Source organism: Odocoileus virginianus, chromosome 33 (assembly GCF_023699985.2).
Source record: "Odocoileus virginianus isolate 20LAN1187 ecotype Illinois chromosome 33, Ovbor_1.2, whole genome shotgun sequence".
NCBI classification, from domain to species: Eukaryota; Metazoa; Chordata; class Mammalia; order Artiodactyla; family Cervidae; genus Odocoileus; species Odocoileus virginianus.
This window is the reverse complement of record NC_069706.1, coordinates 2,271,018-2,282,620: the sequence shown is the minus strand read 5'-3', so window position 1 is coordinate 2,282,620 and position 11,603 is coordinate 2,271,018. Positions and strand designations below refer to the sequence as shown.

Genomic DNA, 11,603 nt, shown 5'->3' with positions numbered 1-11,603 from the left:
CGGGGTCAGAGTCATGACTGAAGCGACATAGGCACGTTCGCACACATGCTCGTTGGTGGGGAGGTGCATGTGTCATGCTGGGGTGGCGAGCATTCTAAGAAGCTGGCTAGCTGAGGCTGGAGGCCAGCGCCCTGGTTGCCTCCTGGGGGATCCCTTTCGCCTGCCAGTTTCCTGGCCCTGCTGAGCCCTGGATGAGGGTCTCACTGAACAGGTGAACCCAGCTAAGGAGGGAGCAGTAACACCCATCGACCTGGGCCCCCTTCTCTCTTTTGCTTGTGAGCTTGGGGGCCGCCTTGGCTCCGTGGTGTTCTCCTAGGCTCTGGCCTGGGCCACGGCTGGGGCGACGGGGTTGCAGGGAGAGCCTCACTCTCAAGGGTCACATGAGAAGGGTGAGGTGGAGGACAAAAGACCACAGGGACTCCACCTGCAGAAAGAGGGTCAGCGCTACAGGAATGAGTTCTGGCCATGAGGCATGAGAGGGGGGGAGTGATGTCTCTTGCTCTCAATATTCAAAGTAATAGCGGGGATCAATAGCATTGTCATCACTGGGGAGAAATGCAGAATTCAGAAATGTAGATTCTCATGCTCCACCCCTAATCTCCTTCAAGAGAACCTGCATCAAGCTCCCCGGATCTTAATGTAAAGCCCCGCCAGGTCTGGCCTATAAGCAGCCTCAATTTCTAACTCCTTCATTCGCCAACTGAAAGGAGAGGATACTTAGGGCCCAGGGCAGGGAGGGATGGAGCTGGATTCCTGAGTGACCTTATACAAGAAGCCTGCCAACCAGAAGTATTAGCATGGGGCTCTGCGTGAGTGGAGACATAAACATCTATGTATTCAGCCACTGAGATCCGGGCCTTGCTTGTTATAGCAGCTGGCGCAAGTTAATATACATCCTCTCACCCTCACCCAGTTCTTGTCTCCAGGGCTGCTTCCTACTGAGAGCGGGCAGGGAGAATGTTCTGTGTTTATCGTTGAGCTTCTGGTGCCTTGTTGGCTGTCTTGGCATTCCTTGGCTTGTAGAAGCCACCCATCACCCCGATCTCTGCCTTCATCTTCATATGCGTCTCTCTGTGTGAGCACCTGTGTCCAAATTTCCCCTTTCAATAAGGACAGCAGCCATACTGGACTAGGGGCCACCCTAGTTTGACCCTGTCTAGACTAATCACATCTGGAGTGATCTATTTCCAAATAAAGTCACATTCTAAGGTTCCATGGCTTCCTTGGTGGCTCAGATGGTAAAGAATCTATATACAATGCAGGAAACCCAGGTTTGATCCCTGGGTTGGGAAGATCCCCTGGAGAAGAGAATGGCTACCCACTCCAGTATTCTTACCTGGAGAGTTCCATGGACAGAGGAGCCTGGTGGGCTACAGTCCATGGGGTCACAAAGAGCTGGACACAACTGTGTGACTAACACTTTCACTCATGGAGGTTCTAGGGCTTAGGATTTCTACATGTGAATTTCGGGAGGACACACTTCAACTCATAACATCTCTTGCCCCTGTCCCTTTGCCATCCTTGCTGCCATCTCCCTCATTGGGTCACCACCATCTCCTACTTGGACTAATCACTCTCTCAGTCAAGGTCCAGTGTCCCACGGTTTCCAGGAGCAGCCTCTCCAGCAGCCAGAGTCTTTTTTTGTTGGGAGCGGCTGAGGAGCCATTCTTGGGCCTCCAGAGCCCTGAGGGGGCCGGTGGCTGGGCAGTCATGAGAGACTGCCCTCTGCAGAGCTGTGGTGCGGTTGCGGCCTGAGGCTGGCAGCTGTCCCAGCCTTCAGAGACTTCCTTGGGTACCTCTTGCTTCTGGTCCTTGAACCAGGTAGTCATACCTGATATGGACACCCAGGAGAGAACACCTGGAAGAGGTGTTGTGTGATGGGATTGCAAATCAACCCTGAATATTTCCTGGAAGGACTGATGCTGAAGCTCCAATACTTTGGCCACGTGATGCAAAGAGCCAATTTGTTGGAAAAGACCCTGATGCTGGGAAAGATTGAGGGCAAGAGAAGAAGGGGGCAACAGAGGATGAGATGGTTGGATGGCATCACTGACTCAATGGACATGAGTTTGAGTCCACTTGTCCACTCTCTGATCTCACACTTTCAGCCTCCAGCACTGTGAGAAATGTCAGGTGTTCAAGATCCTCCCCTCCCAGTCCAGTCTATGGCATAATTACGGCAGCTTGAGCAGACTTAAACACTTGGGTTCCCCAAATTCTCCCAGCACCGGAGGAAGGAACCCCATCAACCTGAAGACACAAGGAAACTAGCAGAGACAGTGTTGACCGCTGGATCTGGGGTTTCTTTTTGGGATGATGAAATGTTCTGGAGTTAGAGGTGATGGAGACCCTACCCTGTGAATATACTAACAGCCATTGGACCACACACTTGAGTGGGTGAGCTGGATGTTATGTGGATTATATCTCAATAAGGCTGTTACTGAAAAGAGCCTGACCACTGGCGAAACATGGGGACAAGAGGGACTGTGTCAAGGATGGCCCTGGGTTTCTACTGTGGTGGAGCCATCAGAGGAGCGGAGGACAGTCCCCTTTGCTCCCTGCTCGGCTGGTGACCACGGGAGACCCGGAGCCAAGGTCCTGGAGGCAGCAGGACACTCAGGCTTGGTTGCAGAAGGGAGTGGGGGCTGGAGCTGCACACTGACAAACCGTGAACCCTGAAAGTGGCTGGGCAGAGAGGGCTGAGGTCCAGTCCCCAGAGCCAACCACCTTTCGGATGGGTTGGCCCAGGGCCGTGGGGCCCTTGAAGGAGGTTGGGGGGGGGGTGGAGAACCCGGGGGTTGCTTTCAGGTCTGCCAGGATCAAGGAGGGGGAGTCAGTGCAGGAGAGCGAGCTCTGAGATGCACCCGCTGACTTTAGTGAGTCTTGGTGCCACCCTGCTGGAGCCGTCTCGATGGAGGACATGGGGGCAGGAGGCTGGGCTGGGCCGGTGGGCGGGCTGGGCTGGGAGAAGCGTTTCAGCGATGCTTGCCTCACACCCCCAGGGGCAGGACTCGGGGCGGGAGCCCCTAGAGCCCGCCGCTGCCCCATCTTTAAAATTTGGGTTCTGTGTCAGTAGTTTCCCTTCTCCTTATGAACTTTTACTTAAAATTTCATAATTGAGAGGTTGTTGTGCCATCACCCAAAGGAACACAGTAATACTCTACCAGCTCCACATGGTGAAGACATACCAAAGCAAGTTTATTGCAGGAAGGAGCAGCCGAGCTGAAACAGGCAAGGAGGGCAGGGCTGCGTCCCGCTGCTGCTGTCCGCCAGGGGCCAGCTTCCTGCACGCTTTCCTCTGTGACGGCGCCGGAGTGGGGGATGTCTGTCTGGCTCTAGAACCAGGGAGGAAGTGGCCACATGAAGGGGGCTCGGGGGTGGGTAGCTACGGGGCCACCCCAGGCGGCCGCAGTGTCCAGATTCACATCCACTGGGGAGTCCTCGGTCTGAGCAACACGGACCAGCCACCTGCCCTCTGAGGTCACAGCAGGTGCAGAGAGGGGGGCGCGTGGATGGGCCCCATCAAAGGGCGGGGCAGACATGCTGAGAGGCAGGGGAACCGGTGACCCTGTGGGGCTGGGGTGACACTGGCTGCTAGGACTCAGTGCTTCTGGCCTGGCACCTCGGGGCCCTGTGAGGCTCCCCTTCATGAGACCGAGTGGAGAGCCAGCTGGTGGTGGCACAGACGTGCCTGTCCACTGAACTTCAGGTGCGGCCGCCTCCCATGGGCATCCTCGTCTGTGGGTCTGGATTGGGGTGTATCTGCTCCCCCCAGGGCTGTGTCTTCGGCCTTGGCCTTGGCTGAGAGCAGTTCACTGTCTCAGGGCAAGAGCGCTGCCCAAAATGTAGCCCAGGTGTCGAGTGTCCACCATGTGAGGCCAGCAGCACAACGGGCCTCCTGCCTGGGAGGTGGGGGTGGGCCGTCCGGTCATGTTGCTGGGCCATCTCCATGGCCGCTGGCCAGGCTGGTGGGCGAGGGCCCCGTGGAACTGGCAGTCCAGTCAAGGAATGGGTCAGTTACCTGGGAAGGTAGCTAGGGTCTGGAGGGAGGGGGTCCAGGTGGCCCTAGTTTGGGGGGGCCACTTCCACTTCCAACTTGGCCCAGCTTGTGAAAACAAGTCAGGGAGGACGTGGGATGAGTCAGCAGAGGTCCAAGGCCTTTCTTTCAGCTCCACAAGGGCTGGGGGACCAGCCAGCAGGAGACCCCATCCATGAGCTTTCCGAAGACTCCCACCCGCGCCTGGTCCAGCTGACGCTTGGGCCAGGTGAGCAAACGCTGCCCCAGGTGTAGAGGTCTCCCTCTGCCCAACCAAGCTCCATCACTTCCAACCACGAGGCACAAGGACGCGTGGAGTGTGTGGCCTCCTGGTGGCCATCTGCTGCTGCAGCGGGCATGCAGACACACAGCAGCTCTACACGGCGAGGTATAAAATTGGGTTTATTGCAGGAAGGGTGGAGGCAGAGGGACAGCGGGGGGCGTCTGAGCTGTCACTGCCCCACAGCCGGACGGCAGGCTGCACGGCCAGCTAGGTGGGAGAGGGGGAGCCCCCGGCAATCACAGGGTGGGGGCAAGGAGCTGCTGGCGGGGATGTGGCCCCCTTAGCAAGCTGCAGCCTTGGGTTGGTGGCAGACATTGGCCTGTTGCTCCCGGCTGTGCCAAAGACAGGAGAAGGGGATGCCCCCGCCCCCATCATCTGTGTCTGTCTCTCCTCTGGCATCAGGCGAACCTGGGCGACCCGGGGCAGTCTGCCCAGAGCAGGCTCTCATGGTGCAACACCACCTGCCCTGGGCATCGTCGATACTGGGCTTGATTTAAGTTGGAAAAGAGCAAAGGAAACTCCAACAGATGGTGTAAACGTCCCCTGGTTTCTGCCTGCTCTGCTACAGGATGGCCACACCCTGGCAGTAGGTGCCCAAGGAGCATGGAGGCCCGCCTGGCACCTGCCCGGCAAACACCACGTGGGGCAGCTCAGCCTGAAGAGGCGGGAACTTCCCCAAACTAGCCCGCCTTCATCTTGACGTGGCCACCACGATGTCTTTCTACTTTATGGAGCCCAAGTGGGACCACACCCGACAAGGAAGTCCTTGGCAAAGCTGTGGGCTCTCAGGATGGCTGAGTGTTTGCGGCTCGGCAGGCTGGGGTGGGGGGAGGTGTCTTTGTGAATAGTGCTTCCTTTCTCTGAGCTTTTCGAGGCCTTCACGGGGGTTCCCCCACCCGTCACGTCACCCCACATCACGAACTGCTGCAGGCCACCAGCTCCCGGGACTCATCTCTGCCAGCAGGGAGACACCATCAAGCATTCTTCCTGGGAGGCCTCTGGAGGAAATGTGAAGCCTGTGGATGCTTTGGAGAATGCAAGAGAGGCTTTGTCGAGCAAAATCTAACCAGGTGGGAAGTGCCAGGGTCCTGCAAGGACCTGGAGCATCCTTGACACTGGCAACACGTTAGGTTGGGTTGATTTCTCTGCTGTCAGGCCGGAGGCGGGCCTCACTGGGACTCGCTGTTGAGTTGTATACTTTCCAACTTTCTGAGGACACAGAAACACACAAGCGTCATGCAAATCCAAACATGGCGGAAGGAGATAATGAAGAAAGTTAAGGATAATAAAGTAAAAAATGACCCAGCATAAATAAAATGCAAAAAAAAAAAGGACAGTTAAGGATTCCTATAATCCGTTCCCTCTAGAGATCACCATCAACTAGGTCATTTTTATACACATACATCACATTGGTGCCTTGAAAACATGGGAACTCCCTGGCAGTCCAGTGGGTAGGACTTGGTGCTTCCCCTGACATGGCCCAGGGTTCAATCCCTGGTTGAGGAAACTAAGATATGGCTAGCCAAGAGGCGTGGCCAAGAAAACAATAACAAAAGAGAAACCCCATGCCCTTTAACTACACCCCCAACATTCCTCACCCTAGGCAAACTTTAATCTACTTTCTATCTCCATAGCTTTGTCCATTCTGGACATTTCATAGAAATGGAATCACACAAGGTGTGGTCTTTTGTGTGTCTGGCCTCTTTCACTTCTCATGTTTTTGAAATTCATCTGTGTTGTAGTGTGTATCAGTAATTCATTCCTTTTTATGGCCAAATAACATTTCATTGTTGGAGAAGGCAATGGCACCCCACTCCGGTACTCTTGCCTGGAGAATCCCATGGAAGGAGAAGCCTGGTAGGCTGCAGTCCATGGGGTTGCTAAGAGTCAGACATGACTGAGCGACTTCACTTTCACTTTTCATTTTCATGCATTGTAGAAGAAAATGGCAACCCACTCCAGTGTTCTTGCCTGGAGAATCCTAGGGACGGGGGAGCCTGTTGGGCTGCCGTCTATGGGGTCGCACAGAGTCAGACACGACTGAAGTGACTTAGCAGCAGCAGCAGCAGCAACATTTCATTGTATGAATAAATTATATCTTGTTTTAAGCAGAAGGTACCTATAGTCACTGATATTCCAGAATCTCAGAAAAAAAGCAGTGCTTAATTGCTCAGTCGTGTCTGACTCTTTGCAACCCCATGGACAGAGGAGCCTGGTGGGCTACAACAATAGCCTGCCAGGCTCCTCTGTCCATGGGATTCTCCAGGCAAGAATACTGGAGGGTTGCCATGCCTTCCTCCAGGGGATCTTCCCAACCCAGGGATGGAACCCAGGTCTCCTGCATTACAGGCGGATTCTTTATTGTCTGAGCCACCAGGGAAGCCCATGAAAAAAAGCAAGTGTTCAGCAAAAATCAAATTCTTTGTACAAACAGGTAAGAGTGAGCAACTGTCATCATTTAGGGACAGTGTCAGTCAAGCCCTGGAAGCATCCTGATCTGGACCCTGGAAGCTCAGGGTCAGCCTTACAAACAGGCTATTTTAAGGACAGGAGTTGCCGGCCTGCTGTGTTAAGTCTCTTCTGTATGATATTGACTCACAAATGGGGAAGCAATTTTGGATTCCTGGCATGATTCCCATTTGGTCATGGTGTAGGATCCTTTTCACGTTGCTGGGTTCAGTTTGCGGTATTTTGCTGAGAATTTTTGTATCTGTATTCCTAAGAGATATTGTTCTCTAGTCTTTTCTTGTGGTGTCTTTGTTTGGTTTTGGTGCCAGGCTACCGCCAGACTTCCAGGATGAGTTGGGATCTAGTTCCCTGACCAGGGATCAAACCAGGTCCCCTGCATTGGAACATGAAGCCTTAACCACTAAGACCACCAGGGAAATCTCTCGAAGTATTTTCTAACTTCCCTTGTAATTTTCTTTGAGTCACTGGGTATATTTACAAATATGCTGTTTAACTTCCATGTATTTGTGAGTTTCCCAAATTTTTGTGGTTGGCTTCTAATGTCACTCCACTGCGGTCAGACAACAACTCTGTATGATTTCAGTCCTTTTAAATTTGAAGGGTCTTGTCTGATGGCCTACATAATGGTCTATCCTGGGGAATGTGTGCTTGAGAAGAATGTGAATTCTGCTGTAGGTGGCGGCCTCCTTATTGCTCTGCTCCCTCACTTGTTGTTGTCCAGTCGCTCAGTCGTGTCCGACTCTTTGTGACCCCATGGACTGCAGCACACCAGGCCTCCCTGTCCATCAACTCCCGGAGCTTGCTCAAACTCAAGTCCATTGAATCAATGATGTCATCCAACCCTCTCATCCTCTGTCGCCCCCTTCTCCTGCCTTCAGTCTTTCCCAGCATCAGGATCTCTTCCAATAAGTCAGCTCTTCGCATCAGGCGACCAAAGTATTGGAGTTTCAGCTTCAGCATCAGTCCTTCCAATGAGCACTCAGGGTTGAGTTCCTTTAGGATTGACTGGTTTGATCTCTTTACTGTCCAAGGGACTCTCAAGAGTCTGCTCCAGCACCACAGTTCGAAAGCATCAGTTCTTCGGCACTTAGCCTCCTTTATGGTCCAACTCTCACATCCATACATGACTACTGGAAAAACCATAGCTTTGACTAGATAGACCTTGTCAGCAAAGTGATATCTCGGCTTTTTAATATACTCCCTTCCTCGGATCGCTTATTTTGGGGGAAAATAGCTGTCCTGTTTGAGGATACTCGAGCAGCCCTAAGGGAAGGTCTACATGATATAGGCCTCCAGCCCACAGCCCTGTGAGCGAACAGGTCATTTGGAAACACCCACTCCGGCCCCCCTCCTCAAGCTTTCAGATGGCTGAAAGCTTGGAGACCCACACGGAAGACCCCTTCAATCTCACGAGAGATCCGGAGCCAGAACTATCCCATCTAGCCCCTCCCGAAATCTCAACCCACAGACGCTGTGAAAGGCAGTAAGTGTTTGCTGTTCTCAGCCTTGAGGCTCTGGGGTAATTTGTGATGCAGCATTAGATAACCAATATAGTTACCCATAGCTCTGCCGGCATTCAGGAGCACACGTCTCGAGGCACAGATGAACTTCAGGCAGAAGTTTTACCTTTTCTGAGAGAAAAACATTGAAAACATGGATTACTACTTCTTCACCTGTTGAAGTTGCCAGAGGCAAAGGCACACCCCGTGGAACAATGATCTCAAGGCAGAAGAAAACCAGGCGGAATGACTGACTGGGGGAGTCACTGGGAATTCTGGTTTTCCGATGCCCCAAACCAACTGCATGCATGTGTGCTAAGTCGCTTTAGTCCTGTCCAACTCTGTGTGACCCCATGGACTGTAGCCCACCAGGCTCCTCTGTCTATGGAATTCTCCAGGCAAGAATACTGGAGTGGGTAGCCATTTTCTTCTCCAGGGGATCTTCCCGACCCAGAGATTGAACCCTTCTGTCTCTTGCGTCTCTTGCACTGGCAGGCAAGTTCTTTACCAGGTGAGCCACCAAAGAAACCCCAAACTACCTATGTCAGGTAAAATAAGCTATTGGAGATTGCAAGTCAGGCTTCACCTTGTCACCAAAAAGATTGGAAGGCAACTAGATCTCAAAGAGGTCACACCCTTCATCCTGCCAAAGGCGAGTCACAGAGCCTCCTCCTTGGTTAAGTCAAACTGGCTTTCTCATGGAAAAAAAAAAAAATTTAAAGCAGAAATCAAGTTTCCTTTGGCTGTTTTATGCAACTTGGATTCATTCCTGTGTAAGATGTGGCCCTTCCTATTTCCATGAATTAATATGAGACACATACCGCTTTCTAAAGACTGGTTTTACATTCTGTTTATTTGAAGCGAAACCAAGTTCAGCTCACCATGGTTAATCATTTGCAAAACTATGTGTGTGTGCACGTGCTCATGCTTGTGTGTGCATACTCGGTAGTACATCCTTCTAGAGCAGTCTATATTTTTTAAACAGATTTTCAAAAGATACTACCATTCATAAAAAATGAAGACCTCTTAGTGTAAAAGAGAGGAAAGAAAATGGCAGTTAGAATGGGAGTGTTTACTTGTTTGTTTTGTTTGGCTGCACTTGTGTGACTTGAGGGATCTTAGTTTCCCAACCAGGGATTGAACCCAGGCAGTGAGAACATGGCGTCCTAATGACTGGACTGCCAGGGAATTCCCAGGGAAGTTGTTTTTAATAATGGGACAGATTTAGGGACTTTCTGGGTGGTCCAACCCTGGAAGGACTGATGCTGAACCTGAAGCTCCAATATTTTGGCCACCTGAGGCGAAGAGCTGACTCATTGGAAAAGACCCTGATGCTGGGAAAGATGGAAGGCAGGAGGAGAAGGGGACGACAGAAGATGAGATGGTTGGATGGCATCACTGACTCGATGGACATGAGTTTGAGTAAACTCCGGGAGTTGGTGAAGGACAGGGAAGCCTGGTGTGCTGCAGTCCATGGGGTCACAAAGAGGCAGACACGACCGAGCAACTCAACAACTGGTGGTCCAGAGGTTAAGACTGCTTCCAGTGCAAGGGGTGTGGGTTAGTTCCCTGTTGGGGGAATGAAGATCCCACAGGCCTCACAGCACCCCCCAAAAAAGGATGGGACAGACTTAGGGGTGTCTCTCGATCCAGGAGAAGGAGCCAGTGGGAGGTAGGATAGGAGACTCTAGAGAGGCAGGAAGCCCAGGGAATAAAGCTCCCCAGACAGTGTCGGCCCCCTGGGGTGTCTGAACCTCAGCCTGGCAGAGAGCCTCGTCCACGGCCCTGTCCGTACCTGGATCCTCCTGCTGGGCCGGGCTGGGGAGCCGCTCCCGCTGCCGCAGCGCCTCCAGGCCCGCCAGGTCGGGCGGGTGGCAGTGGCTGCGCATGATGGTCACCTGTGGGCCCTGGGTGATGGCGCGGCTGCGGCAGCCCTTACGGGCCTGGTCCCGGCACATCCAGTACACCTTCTCCCCGGCCGCCTTCTCCTTCCTGTAGAGGAAGGACTCGTACACCAGGAACCGGCCTCCGAGGGAAGTCCTCAGGAACTCCAGGGGCTGGGGGGCTTCTGGAAGGAACAGGCTGTGCGAGTGGGGTGCCTGGGCGGGGCCCCAGAAGCAGGGCGCAGAGCTCCAGCCAGAAAAGCGGGGACCGTGCGCCCACCCCAGCTGGCGCCGCAGGGCCCTGGGGACTGAAGCTCAGGCTGCCTCAGCCCTGTCACCTTGGGGTGCGGGCCATCTGTCTGTCTGTCTGAGGGCCTTGGGGCTACCGGGGAGGCTGGCCCCACGGCTGCCCAAACCCTGAGTTTTCCTGCAGGCCCCTGCTGACCCAACTTGACCTCCACACCGGCTGGCAGGCGCCCCAGGCCAGGGGCTGGACTGGAACACTCTGGAAGGCCCGAGGTTGGTCTGGACAGTGTACCTGCGTGTACCAGGGGGCTCCCCGCTCCGGGGCCACCCACCCATTGGCCAGCTGGCGACTAGTCAGATTCTCCTTCAGGAGACGTTTTAAGAATCTGAACCGAAAGCTCATGACATGTCGGGGTGGTGGTGGCCGGAAGGTAGAGGTGGGGAAAGAAGGGCAGACAGAGTGTCCCCCATGTCCGGGAGCACTTCCCGCAGCTCCTGTTATCGCCCCTGCCCCGCCGCCTTCTCCAGCAGTCTGAGGGGGTCTCCCCCTGAGACCGCAACCCCACCAGGACCAGCGTGGGAGTGTGGGGCCCCTTCCCCTGGGAGCTCACCGCCCAGGGGGACAGACCCGCCCCACCTGGGCCACAGTACGAGTGTCCCACCAGGCGCCCTGCAGTCCAAGCCCTGGGCTGTCCCCAGGGACTGCTGGGCCCCCAGGGAGACCAGGCCCAGTTCCCACCCACCCCCACGCCATTGCCCGCACCTGAGCCTTCCCTCTGGGCTGGGCTGGGGAGCTGCTCCCGCTGCCGCAGCGCCTCCAGGCCCCCCAGGTCGGGCGGGTGGCAGTGTCTGCGCATCACCATGACCCGTGGGCCCTGGGTGATGGCGCGGCTGCGGCAGCCCATGCGGGCCTGGTCCCGGCACGTCCAGTACACCTTCTCCCCGGCCGCCTTCTCCCGCCGGTAGAGGAAGGACTCGTACACCAGGAAGCTGCCCCCCAAAGGGGTCCTCAGGAACTCGGGGCCTCCTGGGGAGAGATGGGACGGGGTCAGGGGAGGGAGGCAGGGAGGGTGGGCTGCTGCTGTTCCGAGGTGTTGAGAGGGGGACCCAGGAGGTTCTGATTCGAGAACTCCCTTCCCGCCGTCCAGACACCGGGACCATGCAGGGGAGGGGGGTTGGAGGGTCTG

The 11,603-nt window shown here is 54.7% G+C and overlaps 1 protein-coding gene across 2 annotated transcripts in view; it reads right to left on the bottom strand.

Moving 5' to 3' along the window:
• Positions 1–3,158: 3,158 nt before the first annotated feature.
• The window catches only part of FLYWCH1 (FLYWCH-type zinc finger 1), a 41,992-nt gene continuing 33,547 nt past the window's right edge, over positions 3,159–11,603 (bottom strand). For both annotated transcript variants that reach the window (XM_070460754.1, XM_070460753.1), the window contains 4 exons: positions 11,180–11,443; positions 10,083–10,355; positions 8,347–8,419; positions 3,159–5,528 (listed from right to left, as the gene is read on the bottom strand). In XM_070460754.1, coding sequence (XP_070316855.1) covers positions 5,489–5,528; positions 8,347–8,419; positions 10,083–10,355; positions 11,180–11,443 — 650 coding nt within the window. In that variant the 3' untranslated portion in view covers positions 3,159–5,488. The remainder of the gene's footprint in view (positions 5,529–8,346; positions 8,420–10,082; positions 10,356–11,179; positions 11,444–11,603) is intronic.